The sequence below is a fragment of the Mirounga angustirostris genome, unplaced genomic scaffold, assembly GCF_029215605.1.
Source record: "Mirounga angustirostris isolate CCGP_5_RB_7025 unplaced genomic scaffold, mMirAng1.0.hap1 SCAF_8, whole genome shotgun sequence".
NCBI classification, from domain to species: Eukaryota; Metazoa; Chordata; class Mammalia; order Carnivora; family Phocidae; genus Mirounga; species Mirounga angustirostris.
Window position 1 is genome coordinate 68,408,249 of NW_026991716.1, and position 18,011 is coordinate 68,426,259.

Genomic DNA, 18,011 nt, shown 5'->3' on the forward strand with positions numbered 1-18,011 from the left:
AATATCCACGAGATTCTCTTAATTTTAGCCTCTTCACTTAACTGCTTTGGGTATTTCTTAAAATGTTATTGCTGGTTCCTTTTCCTATGTTCAACACAATTTTTTTTTTTTTTCCATTCAATTTCATTTGGTGCTTGGGTAGATGTATGTGCTTGCTCTGCCATCTTGTACCAGCATGGTCAGAAATGTTAAACAGGAATTAGGAACTTAAAATCCTCAGCTTTGGGCTTACCCATATTTTTGGTGTTTGGCATAGAAATTGCTGAATGAAGCTGTTTCAGAAAAATACATCTTACATACCCTACCAAGATTGGAACTGTCAACTATTTTTTCCTTCTATACCAAGATTTTACAAAATAGAACATAGCATTCATGGTCCTTAACCACTGAATCAAGATATGCTGCTCAGAGGCTACCCTCAGGCTTGAAAGATTTTAAGAAGGAGCCTCTGTGCATTTTTTCAGCTGCAGCAGCAGTAACGCTGGTCGTCTTAGAAAGAATTTAAGATTTTTTTTTCTTCTTTTGGGTAAACCAAATTTGCTTTGGCTCAGCTAGGACCAGTTGCTGCCACCATTTCCTTATAAGCCATGTATTGTTTTTATTCCCCACAGCCTCCTGTTTGGATATGCCCTTGGCATGTAGAAATAATACAGGTCTGTCACTTAATTGTCATTGACATGGCGTGGGAAGTGATGCGGCGTAGCAGTGTGGCTGCTGTGGGTTTTCCTCACGGTTCTCCTAGGGAACACTGAGAGGGCAAAGAACTTTAACGTCTTTGTCTCAAATGCTTGTCTAGTCCATAATAGTCTCATCATGGTATACGGGTAATGTGCTTACGTGAGCTCTGTGGAAGAATGAGGCTATTGTACACTTTACCTGTTGTAGATTTTATCATGAGCTTCTAAATTTTCTGACTTGAACGCACACAGAAGTGTAGGTGACAGAAGCTTTTGTTTTTTCCTTCTTAACGGCTGTTCAGTTTGCTTTATTTTTCTTAAAATTGCAGCATTTAGATAGATGTTCCATTAGTAATAGTGCTCAGTTATGTTGATACCTACGTAGTCCAGAAATTTCTCTTTTCATCTTTTGTCTTACGTGTAATACAAATGTACCAGCTTCTGAAACTGGGCAATTTTATCTTGAATATGCCTTGTATATTTGTAACCTTCTCCAAAGGTAATATTAACTGATCATTATATTGTATAGTTACAGAAGGTTGATTGTGCTGAAATGTATAATTTGCAGATGTGTATTTACAGACACTTCAGAGAGAGTGTCTTTGACTATAAGGAATTCAGCAAGCCTATTTCGAAGCTTTATAGTGAGTTTTTAAAATACGATGCTTTTAACTTTTTCAGTATAAACCTTAATACATTTTTAAAAGTAGAAGCCTCATAAGTGAAATGAACTTGATAAGAAAGCAGATCTTTCTCTTTTATTGGGGAATGCCTAAGGCCATAAGAACTTACATCTTAATAGAATGTGATTTTAAAATTTCTAATACAATTTTATGCTTAAATTATTTCAGTCATACTATTTAATTTATTATCTCTAAGAGGAGGTATTAACTAGTAAGAAATCCTAGATTTTAAATTATCAACCACCTACTCTTTGCCTAAATATGACAAAAAAATAAAACCTTTTACACTTTGAGATTCATCAGACCTTTAAATATCAAAAAACAAATTTTTTATTTAGTTTTTAAAAACCCGTTACTCAAATTACGTTATTAGCATGAGATTACCTAAAACATGACACATCAGTCATTAATTGGCAAACACAACTCATTCATCCACTTGACAAATATTGGTAATCTGGTGTGTGTCAGGTACTATTCTAACGTTCATTTTTAAAAATTAATGACTTTAAATTATTCTGCTTTTAAAGTTAATTACCAAATCTTATATATGTTGCTCTGAAAGGAGTTAATTACCTGAAGTGACAATTTCTAAACTGTTGGGAGGATCCAATTCAATATGCAGGTAGGAAATCCCCTAGCCATAGTGATGTTAAAGGCAGAGAAAGTAGGCATTGAACAGGATTATTTCTTGAACCCAGATCAGTGAAATGGTATTCAACTATTTGGAAATACCTTTGTTACAAAGAATATTCGTAACATTTTCAGTTCATAGGATTTTGCCTAAATTCTGTTAGACCTGTATTATTTGTGACATAATTTTTTTTATAAAAAATTGTAAAATTCTCCATAAAATTGTATGAAATCTGTAATATCCTAGAGTCACTAGAAACCTCCAGCTGCCCAGCTGGTATCTTCTTCACTTAGATGTCTCATACAGTTGCTCAAACTGAACATTTTGAAACAGCTTCAGCCTTACTCTCACATCTGCTTTTTCTCTGGTCTTTCCTGTCAAGTTACAAAGGTCAGTTCCACAGTTGAGTATGATCAGTTCTTCCTCCAAAATCTATCTCTAGTCTGTCTACTTTTCTCTATCTCCATTATCATTGGTCGGGTTCAGGCTGCCATCTTACCTGGATTACCACAATACTCTTTTGATTTTTCTTCCTGCTTTCCTTCTTGTTGGCCTGTCTCAGCCATTCTCCACACAGATAACTTAGCTATTTTCTTTCTTTCTTTCTTTCTTTCTTTCTTTCTTTCTTTCTTTCTTTCTTTCTTTCTTTCTTTCTTTCTTTCTCTTTCTTTCTTTCTTTCTTCCCTCCTTCCTTCCTTCCTTCCTTCCTTCCTTCCTTCCTTCCTTCCTTCCTTCCTTCCTTCCTTCCTTCCTTCCTTCCTTTCTTCCTAAGATTTTATCCATTTATTTAGAGAGTGTGCACGTGAGCAGGGGAGAGGGGCAGAGGGCAAGAGAGAGAATCTCTAGCAGACTCCCCTCTGAGCACAGAGTACAATGTGGGGCTCGATCCCAGGACCCTGAGATCATGACCTGAGCTGAAATCAAGAGAGTTGGACGCTTAACCGACTGAGCCACCCAGGTGCCCCTAACTTAGCTATTTTCTTAAGGAAAACTAGCTCATTCTGCTCCCTTGCTCAGAACCTATACATGATTTCCTTTTGTACTTAAGATAAAATTCAAAATTTCTTTCTTGGTTTGATACAGTCTGGCATATGCTTGTCCCTGTCAGACTTGCCAGCTTCCCTCTTCACCAGTGCTGTTTTCTGTCCTGAATACCCCTGTCCCAACCCTTTGCTTGGTCAACTCTTCTCCCCCTTCAGATTTCAGCTTAAAATGCCATTTTTGAAGTACATTTTTTGCTGAGCCTCCCTTTTCAGATGAATTGCTCCTTCTCGTCAGGTCAAGAAGGCTCTCTTTGGCGGTGCACTGTATTAGGCCCACTCCTGAATTGCAGAGGGAGCTACCACCTGAAGATCTATGGAAGGAGCAGGGAGTGGAAGGCCTGAGGCTGAGATGATTGTGAATTAAAATCAAGCTACCTCCAAAACCACGTGAGATTCAACTTGCTAAAGCATTTGAACAAGAGAGTCTCTATACAGAGTGAAATAACTCAAAGATTTTTTTCATCATTGAGGCATCCTTTGCAAGAAGCAAATCTCCATTCTCTAAGTCATGGACTCTCATTTAGATTCCTAGACAGGTTTCAAAAATATTTGTGATGCCATTGGCTCAGCTCAGCAGTGGATCCATTGGCTCAGCTCAGTGACTGATATACAGGGTGCCCCATACCTGGTTTCCTCTTGGCCAAGAAGCATCACAGAGTCCAAAAAGCATTGATTTCTATGTCAATGAGAATTGGCCCCAAATCTCAGCTCTTTCACGGATTGCCTGTTAAGCTTGGGCAAAATATTTCTTTGCTCCGAGCCAGTCTCCAACCTGGTGGTCTGTGGTGGGGATTAAATGAAGTACTGATTGTAAGGCGCCTGGCACAGAGCAAATGGCTACAAATGATTCTGATCATTGTCTGCTTACATTTATCCTTCGGATTTATCCTTCGGATAAAGTGATCAAAGGGACTTCTACCAAATTTTAAGACTGCTTTACCTCAATTTAGAAACCATAGAGTTATATCTAGGCAAACATTTGAAAAGAAAAAATTGATGAACACATTGACCAGAATTCCTTATTGGTCTCTCTTGTGAAAGTAGGAAGAAAAAGATGATTCTGTGTCTGAGGCAAAGATAAATGTTACAGAGGATATAGTTTCCTCTAGGTTTTATTTGATCTTTTTATTCTCTCTGAAGACATAGTCTGAAAGAATGTGGAAAACTTCAAAAGCAGAATAGAAGCACTTGTTCTGACACATGGAGATCTTTATGGCTTTCTGTTTACCCAGTGATTTTTTTTTAAAGCCCTAGATAACAAAATACCAAGAATGGAATTGGGAGTCAGCCTTTCATATTGAAGCACTAGAAGTGAAATCTTTGATCAGAGTGATTTCACACAAATAAATGCTAGTTTGGCACAAGAGGGAAAGGGAACGTGTTCCGATTTCACTGGTCTTGTCAGTGTTTTACATTTTAGTCCTATCACAGGCCTTGCATTAAAAACACGGTACACACATCATCATACTCAGAGAAATTTTTATGCTCAAGCAGAGCAAATCCAGTAGATTTATGTAGCCCTTCCCTGGCCTGCATGGAGCAATGGTACATTTTCTTGTTTCCATAAAGAATTTTTCAAAAGCACCAAATACTGATAATTTTTGCTTTTTTTTTTCTTTTCTCTTCCTCTTTTTTCTAGGATTATGACAGTTTTTTTGAAGCAAAGGAAAGCAACACAGTCTATTCATTCTTAGGCCTGAAACCACGGTTGGCATCAAAGGTAGGTAAATCTTTTCTTTTTTTAAAATTCATCTTTCTTGAATTGTCTCGAGGGGTTGAGATTGAAGATGTTAGAAGAATGCATGTGTAAGTCTCCTAAATTTTTAAATTTCACTCGCTCAAATGCATAGTCAGGGACTGCCTGGTGTAAAAATGCATGAAGAAGCCCAGGGTATTTTCCTCTAATTTTCAATTGTTGTATATTAGAGTTTATTTTTATCTATCATTTACTTTATTTAAAATCTATACCCCCCTTCTTCCAAGAAAAATTTAAGGTAGTAAGTGCTTTCTGTTTTAAAGTGCAAGTTTACATTACTTTACATTTTTTGAAATAGCAGAATCAAAGCCATATCTTTAAGGTTTTTTGCACATTTAACTCCTTTACATTGGAAGGGAGATGGCCTGTAATAATAAATGGTCAACCTTAAAAAAAAACACTATAATTCCTGAACTAAGTCAAAATGTTTTTTGAAGCTACTTTATTATGTCATATGTCTTTGATGGAACATAAAAGGCTCAAGCTTTTCTAATATTTAGACCAGAAGATATATATATTATTACAAGTTTGTGAAGTGTATAGATTCACTTTCAAAATAAAAAACAGAATTTCTTTATTAAATAAGGTAATATTTTGATTATTTCCCCCTTTAAAGATATTATTTTCTTCTGATTATGAAAGTAGCCTTATTTAGGAAAGGTTCATTTAGGAAAATACCAAAGTATAGAGTAGAAAATAAAAATCACCTATTATTCCACCACCCAGAGATAAGCATATTAACTTTTTTGGGTGTATTTTCTTGTAATCTTTATATACAAGGCAGTTGAGGTTTTGGCCATATTTCACATTGAGACTGAATTCTAAAGTATCTATTTTTAACACTGAATTGAAATGAAAGTACATTACTGGGTACTTTGATGTCTGTCAGCAATAGGTCTTTTGAGGCTACTCAGGATCTGTACCGTTTCTGGAACACCTATGGGAGGAAAGCAGAGACTATCAATAATATAAATTATACACCAGCACCCGCAGTTCATAGCCGATGTGAAATCTTGCTTTGTTTTTACATTACTAAGTCCACAGATGGTTGTGGGTGGTTTCCATGCATATGTTTTAAACAGTGGCAAAACCCACACATATAATATTTAAAGGTTCTTACAACTATTTTTATAAAGATGGAACATTGGAATACTTGTTAGGAAAATTGTAGTATTTTTATAACATATTTCATCCAAAGATATTAAACAATCCAGATTTATCTTCAAAGACCTGGAAAAAACATGGGTAGGAGTAATCTAAAGTATGCATAAATCTAGTGGACATCATTATCTATGCAAAAACCTTAAAAAAAAAAAAACTGTGCGCTTGCCGTCTTTGTTCTCATTTTCCCCTGAAGATGTAGATTCCTTAGAGATTCTGAAGGCTGATTTTTTTACTCTTTAAAAATATTTATTCTCTCATAAATTTCCCAGGAAGCCTATAATCCATAAAATATGCATTTTCACATGACTTGTGGTCACAGTATTAAAGCTGGTCTTCTGATGCCATTGACAACTACTTGATTTCAGTAGACCGTTCCAAGGGCATTAAAGGCTCTGGGCAACCCCACCCATTCAGCACACCATATTCCAGCCCCTGAGTCAATCGTATGAGCAGGAGCACATGGAACCAGAGTGGAAGTCCATGGTGCAGTGTTTGTGCAACCCTCTCTCATGAATCATTCAGGGCCTTAAGGGTTAATAGCAACTAACACTGCATAGGAGAGAGGTGAAAATATGTTTAAGAGCAATTCAGCTTCCCCGCCCCACCCCCCAATTATCTATTTATTTTTTTACCTTGGTAGTAATACATACTCAATCCACAGTCCACACTCAAAGGCCTAGACAGAGTATTCACGGGTATAATATACTAAAAGGTGGAAGCCCCCTTTTCTCCTTTCCTTTCCCTCACTCTCTGCAGTATACATACATAAACAATAGGGCTAGAAAGCCTGCCAATGAACATATAAAACAACATTAGCATCTGTAATTGCTCATACACAGTGAGGAGAGAGTAGAGAGATGGTAGGAGAAGAATGTTCACAAGCCCAACAGGCCCAGGTATAAGGTAGACTCTGGGCAGTTCTCAAAAATGGACAGGGCAGAAGAAGGTAAGAGGTCACAAAATGGTGGCCTATAGGCCACATTGGCTCTGGATGCGTCTCTCCTACACAGAACTTTGAAAAGAATTTAAATGTGTTGCTAATATTTAAAATATAGATTTCTCACTTTTCTCAAGAAATTGAAAGTATGGAAATCCTGGGGGAGCCCACTTCCTCCTTTGGCTGATTGGAGCCAGTAGAAGCCAACCCATCATGGTACATACCTAAGAGAAAAGGAGGCCTTTTCACCAATAATTTTCAGGTAGAAAACCATCAAGTTTGTTGTTTAATTAGACTCAAAGCAGGACCTGGAGTAGAAGTTTCTGCTTTGCGATCCCTACCATTCAGGGGTGATATTCAAAGTAATGTAACAGCTAGTAAATCCTGGGCACTGACCAGCCAGAGCTAGCTTGAGCATGTCTTGGAAGTCCCACCCTCCCCCACCCCCCGCCATGGCAGGTGTCTGTTTAGTGGCTGAAACATGGAGCTCTCCTGGGAGGAGGGCCAGAGGTGGCCCTGGGGGGATTGGGGCAGCAGCTTATTTACTAAGAGTTTTGGCCATACCGGTGCTGTTCTTCAGCTCTGGTGGCCCTCCGCAGGCCCCAAGTGAAGCACCCACACACACCCCACTCACCTGGGTACGGGGGGAGTAGTGCCTCTGAGAGGAGTCTCAGTCTTTGGAAACATGTGGCTTCCTTTCCACTTTGACATTTGGCAGGTTGGGTGGCTGTGATTGAAATCTGTGCTGCTCCTGAAACCTAGGATTTGCTGTCATCAATCACATGGGGGTGATTTATTGTGATTTCCAACATCTCCATTCCTGACATTTAAAATATCATCACCAGGCTGAATTTTCTTGTCAACCCAATGCAACAACTGACCTTTTTTTTTTTTTTTTCTTTTTTTAAATTATAGGCAGAACCTTAGAGAAGACCAGTGGAAGATAACAGAGATGTATTTTGGAGCGCCCCCTGGTACTCAGCACACACCTGCTTACCTAATACGTCACTGTGACTAAAGCCACGTGCATCATCAGTAACACTGCTTGCCATGGAAAAGGTGTTTTTGGAAGACATGGGTATAATGGGATTGCATGATTGCTTTAAACCAAATCAGGACTGTGGTGGTTTTTTTCTTATTTTCAGAATTGCCTGCAGTTGCCTCATTCACCTGGAGGTACTCTAACCTGTTACAGGTGTGCTTCCTTAATGACTGAAAGATAAATGGGTAGCACCATTGGAGAGAAAATGCTGAATCTGCGCTAGGTTGTAGCTGGTGGCAGTATTGCTCAGACCTGCCTCTCTTTAAGTGGCCTGGATTGTATCCTTGAAATTAGTTTGCCAGACTATTAGAATCTTTTGATCAGACAGAAAAAAAGCAATGCTGGTTGACAAAGGGCTGAAGAGTTTTGCTGCAAAAGTCGCAGCCATCACTATTCCAGTGCTTTGTAATAGCACCTATAGAAAAAGATGTTCTAGCCTCCTTTGGTAATGGACACTCTTATTTCCATAAATCCTCCAAACTCCTCCAGATGTTTCCAAAAATCACTGTCACAACAATGTGTGATCAGGACCAAGGTACAGGGATAAAAATAGTTGGTATTTTGGAAAATAAAGGGTTCTGCATCTCTTGCAAGGGAAAAGTTTCATTTAAATGTAAAAGACAGAGTAAAAGGTATATTTTAGGAGGTGTACTAATTAGACAGTAAATTTAGAGGGAAATGATCTGACTCCTATCTGAAGGGATTTTCAGCTCTAGCAACTTATTTATGCACAAGTAACATATTTTTAAATGCAGCTTCCCTAACAGCTGCTTATTCTATTTTGTGAATGGATTATATATTTTTTTTTTTTTGAGAAAGGAAGATCTTGGTTAGATATATTTTATGAGCCCTTGATGAGGCATATGAAAAGATACTAATATTGGGGTACAATGTTCATTTTTTTCCTCAGTTGCTTTTCACCGGACCTCTAACGGCTTGCTCTTATTTCTGGCCAATGTACAGTCCCAGCTTTTTCAGAATACTGCAGATACATGTTCCCATTCTATACATGGATACCAGTGAGCTTTCAGAGCAGTGTATATGAGAAAGGGGCTGTCAGAGAATAGCTCTGAATTGTACTTGGCATGCAGAATCTCTACTCCCTTTGGAGCGGATGCTGAACATGTCGACTTCCTTCAGACAGAGGCTGCTTTTCTCCATCCTTGTCCCTTATGGTCTTTAGAGTTTTTAGTTGCCATACATAAACAGTCTTGAATAGGATAAATTCTTAGAGGTTTGCCTAAAATATTCTGCTTTTCTCAGCATCCTGATGCTGGACCTGTCATTCAGATGCTGAGCAGGATGTAAGAAATTGAAAGGACATAAGAATGAAAGTCCTGTCCCCTGTGTTCCCTCACCCTCAACTAAGTAAATGCGGACCACTCTGAAGGACTTGTTGAATGCGGACACTGAAATCCCAGCCTGAGATTTGCAGCCCAGGACTACAACCAGAAGAAGAACATGCCACAGATTTCAACTTGACTGGAACCAATACATGATCCACAATTTTCTCTCCAAGGAAAGCTGTTGTGAAATCATGGGTATTACTGCTTAGTTGGCATTAAATAAGATCCAGGTCAAATTCCATTTGAGAAATCCCAGGGACTATCCAGGAATCTTTTATTTTGAACTGGATATTGTGTTTGAGTAAATGTGTCTTCTGATAAGACTTAGAACTTCATTTGCAGATACAACAATTTTAAAAATGTAATGCTACAGTGATCTAACTTACATTTAATCTATTCTTGCCAATGAGCACCAAGAACCAACTTGGTAAGATTGAGGCCTTGGAAGTTAAATTCTGGGGTTGGGGGATCAACATGATACTTGCTAGACAAAGATAGCTATTCAGATTTGTTCATCTTAAAGCTTTTGCATTACTGTGGTTATTGTAGGACCAGAATGGTTTCCTAAACAGACTAGATGGAGGATATTGCTAAATTGCTACCAGTCACACATCGTCTTCCCCTCAGCTCATCATCATCATTATTATTATTATTATTATTTTAAAATCAGCATAGAAATAGGAGAGACCAGCCCTGGCTGGTACTGTACTTGTTATGAGTGAGGTGGAAGCACACTGTGTGGCATTTCCTGCAATACCCAGGCTCTGCAGAGTACTGAGGTATTGCCCTCTGGGACCACATTGTGTTCAGAGAATACGGTCTCTTTCCTTGTACTGTTTTACCCGCTAAGTTCCAAACATGTAATGATTTCCTGTTCCTTTCTTTAACTAGCTGCCTTTAGATTTGAATATTCACAGTCTTAAAAACCTAGGAAAGAACTAGGTGGGAGTTACAGACGTAGATGTAATATCAAAGGCATTTCAAGACAGAATTTTTATTTCCTGTAGTAGGCTTATTGGGACAAAGGAAATGTGCTGCTAAAAATAAAATTATGCCAGTTTAAAATTAGATAAAATACAGAGTGCCATCCTGCTAGGTATATGCAGACCAAAAGAAAATTTAGTTGGGGAAATACTTATTTTTCCAAATTCTGGTGTTCTATTAAAATCAAAGAGGAGAAAAGGAAGATTTTTTTCTCTCTCAGATTCTAATATATTTTAGATTTGTTTCTGTTTTATAGATTCCTCCAGACACCTAGCTGTTTTTGTATTACATGAATTTAAAAATGAACTAAATTTATTTTTGTCTTCTGTTATTGAAAGGTACCAAAGCCTCTTTCTATTGTTTGTTTGGTTTTTTTTTTTTTTAATTTGGTTTTGCTATGTAGGGTTTTGCTTTTTCTAGAAATACTTTCCATTTAACAGCATTTCTTAAGTGTCAGGGCCCACTTTGATGTGCATAATTGTTTTTAGATTTCAGTGTGTATGCGTTTGTTTCTAAAGGCACTGGTGCAATCTCAGATTTTATATTCAGCATTAAAGAGAAATAAATTCCAGAAAACACATATTCTGAAAATGGAGTGTTTGTTCCCTACCATTTCTTATACCTTTTCTAATTTTAGTTCTGTGTTTGGTTGAAACCTTCCTGTTTAGTTGGGATGTTATACTTCTACTCCCACTCATGAATCTCATACCTGAATGCTGCAGATTAGTTGTAAAAATGCGGACGGATCATTTGCCCATTTGAGGAGACAAACATGTGTGTGGTCCTGTGTACATGTGTGTTGGGAGGTGATCACAGAATGCTCTCAGGCAGTGACCAGGGCCAGGGAAGCATTAAATCTCTTGTTCCCTTGGTTGGTTCCAATAGATGATTGTGGTTTCCTGAGTACACTGAAGCCACGGACTGGTGGATTTGTTCCCTTAATTGGGTGCAAAAACCCAAGTACAGTGTAGCTGCCACCCTTAGATAGCAGGGTCCCCCTTGAGGTAGCCCTCTCTGAAAGCAGAAGACACTTCTGAAGGCAGAGTCGGAGGCTGATCTCGTCACTGAACTATTTCAGACCTTAAACAGCAAGACCGAAGGAGGGTAAAGGAGGAGATAAAAGAGACCAGGCTGTAAGTTTGAAGGAAATGTGCTAAATTGTGAAACCAAATAAGCCAGGTAATCACTGCCCACTTATACCCCAGATTTTCAGTTTTCCTAGTTCTTCTAGAAATGCAGGTCAGGTTGGTTTGGTCATCCTTTCAATCAGCATGTGTTGAGCTCCTGGAATGTAATGGGTACTGTTTGAGCAGGACAGCAGTCTCTATCCTGAAGAAGGAGAAAAACGGAATCAAGGGCAGCAGTTACTGCCAAGTGATGAATGATTGAGGTCAGTTCGTAGTGCTCCGTTCGTCATCTGGAGAGACGTTATGTGTAATCTTTGTTTGTTACAACCCTTCCAGGCTTTAAAATTATTTCATGCAGTGAAATATATACGCATACATCTATACACACACACACTAAAATATAAAGAGTAATAAACCCCTGTGTGCCTGCCACCAGCTCATTGCCTTTTCTCTGAGGCACTGAGTGCTCTTCTAGGGCCCTATCCCATCCCTGTTTGAGAATGGGAGCCCCTCTCATGAACTCTGTGGATCGTAGCCTTTCTCTCCTTTATCATTTTACCTCCTTTATCATATGTACTTTAAATAATAATAAATGGCATTAAACTGTATTCTTCTATCACTTTATGTTCATTGCAGTTGGGCATTATCATTTTGTAACAAGTGTCCTGGTTTATTTTCACGGCTAAGTACTACTTCACTGTATGACTGTATCACAGTTTTTCCCTTCTCCGGTCACTGGGTATTCAACTGCATCTTTCTTTGAAATAGAAAAAGGCAGTGTTGCTATGAACATTCTTTTATATGACTTCTGGTGCACATAACCAAGACTGGATGTATACCTTGAATAGAATTGCTGTGTCGAACAATAAAGCACATTATCAACTCTTAACAGATAAGGCCAAATTGTTTTCCAAAGTCATGGTACCAGCTTACACTTTCACTGGTATCCTAGAATTTTCAGTACTCTAGATCCTCGCCAACGTTCAGGATCATCAGAATCAAATTTTTGCCAAGCCAAAAAATGTAAAATGGTATCTCATTGTGGTTTCATTTTGTACATATTTGATTACTAATAAATTGAACATGTTTTATTATGGTAATTCCTAAGTAGGAATTCGGAAATTCTTCGTGTCTCTTACCTTTTTTTCTATTGTGTTTTGTTTTTTAATTATTAATTTTTAAAGTTCTTAATACTTAACCTTTTATCGGTTAACGCATATTTAACTATTAAAGAGAAACTATATTTAGAGTAGAATAATCTTCTGAAGCAATTTCCAGAAGTATGAAAAGCATGTGAAACTTTCTTCTATTTGGAGAAAATAAAGTTAAATGCATATATTGTGTGTTCTTATTGTGTGCTAATTTTCAACTTGTCAGCATATTGTCCCAGAGAAGATGTACTTTGGAAACCCCTCTATGCTCTAGCAGGGTTCTTTCTTTGAAGCTATCTTAAGGCCCATCAATTCTGGTTATTTGGTAGGAGATTGTCACATTAGGTTTTCTGCTATAAAATTTTATCGAAAGGAAATCTTTATATAGACTGCATGTTTATATATGCACATTTCCTTAGCTTACCAACATGTCATAGACTTACACTAGGACAGAATGATGTTACACTGAAAAGGACATCAAAAAAGTTCACTTAAGTCATAGGAGACTGTTTTGAACCTACACTCGTAATTAAATAATCCTTAAGCTGAATGAGCTAGATCTGTAGTCTGCAAATATAACCCAGTGTGCTGTGCTGATAGCATGTTTTCATGTGTGTGAACTGACTGGTGGGTATAAGAATGAGAAACTACAATGTAGTCTTACCTTCTGAGGCTCCTGCTGCCCAGGAACAGCATTTTTAATAGACTAAGGACCTGGCATACTAGAAGACTTACTATGAAAGAAAGAATGTAAAATATCTTATTAATAATTTTTGTATTGATTGCATTTTTTAATGATAATATTTTGGATATATTGGGTTAAATAGTAAAACAAATTTCACCTTTTTTTTTTTAATACGGCCACTGTAAAATGTTAAATTACATGTATGGCTTTTGTTATAGTTCTCTTGGATGGTACTATTCTGTACCTAGTTCTCTTGGACAGTACTATTCTGTACCATCTTCTTTACCTGAATTTAACAATAGAATTTACAAAACCTTTAAAAGGTTTTGGGGGTTTTGGCAAAATGCTCCTTCTTTCATTTGTAAAATGAAAGAAAATGTGAACATCTTTTGGAATATAATTTTCTAATACTACTGCCAAGAGAACTGTTTTTCTCATTTTGCTTTTTTGTCCTTCTAGCTTGAAGCACTTTTGTAGTGAAGAGGGAGGTTCTTTTTTTTCCTGGGATAAAAATAGTAATCTGTGTGTGTTGTAATATGGGGCATCTCTCTGTGTATCCAACCTCTTGTTCCTTTATTGCCTTACAAAGTTGATGTCTCCTGCTGAATTGGTCCACATCTGTGAACAGAGTCTTGGTGGGTTGTGTGTGTGTGTGTGTGTGTGTTTTCCTTTTTTTAAAGAGGAAATTTAATGAACCATACAGATGAATCTATAATCTGCAAAACAGTGATGAATATCAACAGGATTTTATCCTAGATTTCCTAAAATGTTAATTGTCTGTATCTGTAAAACTCATTTGAGCTCATAAGAATATACAGATAATCTACTTTTTGAACGTTTCTTTCTGGTCTCATTGCCAAAGATTAAAACAGAATGTGAGTATTAAGGAAAAATATCTTCCCTTTTTTGCCCAGGGTTTTAAATCATTTTCTTGTTGCTACTCTCAGCAAAATAGTTTTGGGGGGAGAACCCCTTTTGTCATTAAAATAATTGATGGTGACAGTAGTTGTTAAGTAGGAGAATGGGTTTTGTTTTGTTTTTTTAAAGATTTTATTTATTTACTTGTCAGAGAGAGAGTGAGCACAAGCAAGGGGAGCGGCAGGCAGAGGGAGAAGCAAGCTCCCCGATGCGGGACTCGATCCCAGGACCCTGGGATCATGACCTGAGCTGAAGGCAGACGCTTAACCGACAAACAGCACCCTGGGTTTTGGGGGGGTTTTGTGTGTTTTTTTTTTTATTATTTTGTTTGGGACCCTTCCCTTCCCAATGAGAGTGTTTGTATTATAGCCCTTGTAAGTCAACAGATGCCAACTATCTGTGTTTCACGTAGCTGTTTTCATGTTGCTTTGGGGCTCATTATTTGTCATTCTCATGAACTACCGTACGTATATAGGATTTATCTTTCAAAGACAGATGGAATGACCCCATGGAATCTGTCTGAGATAAATTATAGGCAAACATTTCTCATGTTAATTTGATTTAGCTTATTGATATTATTATCCCAATCTGTTAAATTGGGTAGTATTTTTCTTCATATCAATCCATTTCATGCCACATACTAATAACATCACTAGGTTGAAATACACATTCTGGGCTCTAGATTCAAAGCCAGATGGAAAGATGACTCTGAGATCAATAGGTGGGGCAAAAAGACCAGTAATTCGGCTTTGACTCTGTTATCCTAGACCAAACCTACCCTCTTCTCTCTCCCCACCTGTCTTTAGTGGTAAACCACTCTTAAACAATCTGCTCCTAGCCACATCCTAACCAACTAGTACAGGTAGCGGAAGGGATGACAACAGTGATATTTTTACCCCCCAGATTGGCAGGCAGAAGGAATGCCTCCAGCTGCAGCTTCCCTCGATTTTACATGCCTAGTAAGTACTTATCATTGCACCATCACAATCACAAATGAGAAACTGAATCCTGACAGGTTTCCATCCTAGTCATGAGGTGACCGGGCAAACAGAATTTTATCAGTTACATATCTGGCAAGTGAAATGACTATGGCATTCAGACTTGTGGGTGGCTTCTGAATGACAGCAGGAAACCTGTTCCCTATCATTGACTCATTTAGAGACCAGGCTGCGTCTGAGACAATTCCAGAGAGGCTCCATCCTCTAGACCCCAACAAGTAAATGTTAATCTGCAGTGAGGGTGAACAGACCTACTGCTGGAATCAGACGGATATGCAGGCAAAAGGACAAGTTGTGATAGGGGAGTTTGGGTGGCAGTGGTGTCTACCTCAAGAGATGGCCGTCTTCCTGAAAATGGGTCATTTCAGCAGAGAATAGATTTTAAATAATGGTGGAGATCTGTTTTCTCCGACGTTTTCGCCATTACTGAAACCTTTATTGCATTTTCGTTACAAATAGCTCTTTATTGAATAGTATTTTCAAAAGCGTTATAATTTACATTCTAATTTTTTGCTGATTGGAAGAGCATCCTTTGCATGATTTATGGTAGAACTAAGAGTCACCAAATAAGCTGTCCAGCCAGAGGGCACCTGGGTGGCTCAGTGGTTAAGCTGTCCAGCCAAAGCCCAAGAACTCTGTGCTAATAGTCTTTTTTTTTTTCCCCCTTTGTACCTCAGCTTGTATTTTTTACCTGGTAAACATCTGAGAAAGAGAATAGCACTTTCCCATTTCAGTGAGGGTATAACCATCAGTCAGTTAAGCCCAAATATGATGTTATAAAAACCAAATCCATTATCTCTTCTGTATGAAGACCATTACGTGAGTTTGTTGATACCCAGTATTGATATTTATGTTTGCATGATGTTGGTGAAAGTGTAGTACTCTTTGTAACTTACCTGTGAGCATAAATGTTCCCTGCTTAGTATCTCAGAAGCTGCTTTTCTTGGTGTTTTTTATTTTATACCATTTGGTTTGGGTCAGCTTTGTATTAAGAGAGACAAACTACTTGTATGTCCTTTTTTAACTTGTAAACAATAAATCTGTTACGTAAAAGCTGACCCTACAGTCAAATAAAATACATGGTTTATTAGTATGTGTTCAACAGTCTAGTTGATAATTAAAAGTATGGCCATGAACTGAAAAGTCTAGTTTTTTTCTTATTGTATCACTAGTAACGTCTATTCCTTGTGTCCTTTCTGCTGACAATTACCAGTTGCTAAGTGAAGTGTGTTTTTATCAGTCTGTACCCAAGCAAGAGGTAAACACCACATGGTTATTTGCACAGGAAATTAAATATAAAGGATTCCCAAGCACTGATAAAGGAGTGATTATCAGATGTAAGAATAGTATATTTTACCGCTGGGGCTAAGGGAGAATACCCAAGAAGGACAAACTTGGGAAGGGGGCGGGGCTTCAGAGCTCCTGGGGGAGTTCTGCTTGTAGCTCACTGGAGGGCACAGAGGTTCGCTGGATGCCCAGGCAGGGCTGGTCTACAGTCACGTGCAACAGCAAACAACCCGAGTGCGGTCAGAGGGCCCGGGAGCCATGGGCAGGCCTGCGCGCTTGCAGAGGGACTAAAGATGCCAGGGCAACCGGGAGACCCGGGTGTCCACGTCAAGGGGGCTGCAGGGAGGTGATCGCCGGGCCAGAGCTCCAGGTCTCTGTGGGACCCTGTGCTCTGCGACCCCCGAGAGAAGGCAGCACCATTAGACCCACACCACCGACCCACCTCCAGCTGAGAAAGCTCAATGTCGTACTCCTGTGAGGGAGACGTGCTTAAAGGAATTCTGTCCACGATTACAGAACACGTGTTGGAGGGTGAATTTGGAGCTAAGACGTGATAAACCGATAGCTGGCATGTATCACAAATGAATTCTCTTAGTGACTTCGCTTCGGGAATTAGCCATGTTCATTAAGAGCAAAAGGATTATCAGTGTTTTGTGAAGTTTAGGCAGTTTAAGTGAAAATTTACATTACGAGCAATACTGATGCCTTGCTGTCAAGTATCCAAAACTTCCTTGTGGGAAGTTGGCAACTCAGTTGTTAACTAAGCTGGTGAATCATGTCACAAATACAAATGTTACAGAAAGATGCAAATCTTAGGACGTAACCATGACTTCTAGTCATCCTTACTTTGTGGTTCTCAGTTTCATATTGAAATTGAAATATTATTTAAAGGAAAAAGCATGATGCTGAAGTGTATATTTAAAGCTTCTAGAAATGACTCTTCATGTAATCAGTTATCAGAGGATATGCACCAACCTATTTTTAGAGCATTGGTCTTAGCCCTGCACTAGAATCTCTAATTCCTCTGGGAATCTGGGTGGCTCAGTCATTAGGCGTCTGCCTTCGGCTCGGGTCATGATCCCAGGGTCCTAGGATCGAGTGCCGCATCGGGCTTCCTGCTCTGCGGGGAGTCTGCTTCTCTCTCTCCCACTCCCCCCTGCTTGTGTTCCCTCTCTGGCTGTGTCTTTCTCTCTATCAAATACATTAAAAAAAAAAAAAAAAAAAAAAAAACTTAGAATCTCTAATTCCTCAACAATAAACACCAAGAACCCAATACTTCCATAAAGGGCATAGCTATTGGCTCTTAATCTTTTTGTTTTTAATTTACTCCTGTGGCAAACGGAAAATTGAAAAACTTCTCTGTAAAGTCTGACCTATTCACTTACCCTAAAAGATTTTACCTCTAATGGAAGACAAGACAGGAGGTTATTAGGAAATAGAACATGCCAGATCCAATTAAATCCAATGATTATGTGCATTCCCAGACTCTCAGTTCATGGTGGCTAGTGATTAAGCAGGTGGGTAGATGGAGAGATAGATGATTCTGCCAGATATTCTTCCTTTTATTAACTTTTAAGTGAAC

The 18,011-nt window shown here is 38.5% G+C and overlaps 1 protein-coding gene across 2 annotated transcripts in view; it reads left to right on the top strand.

Moving 5' to 3' along the window:
* Positions 1 to 11,205, top strand: part of SH3BGRL2 (SH3 domain binding glutamate rich protein like 2) — a 59,117-nt gene extending 47,912 nt beyond the window's left edge. The window contains exons 3-5 of one of the 2 annotated variants that reach the window (XR_006789301.3): positions 4,674 to 4,754; positions 7,807 to 7,950; positions 9,197 to 11,205. Coding sequence is in view for 1 of the 2 variants with exons in the window: in XM_045867141.3 (XP_045723097.1) it covers positions 4,674 to 4,754; positions 7,807 to 7,818 (93 nt within the window). In the remaining variant the exon portion in view is untranslated. Of the gene's footprint in view, positions 1 to 4,673; positions 4,755 to 7,806 lie in introns of both variants that reach the window. The other variant, XM_045867141.3, reaches the window with a different exon arrangement.
* Positions 11,206 to 18,011: the final 6,806 nt, after the last annotated feature.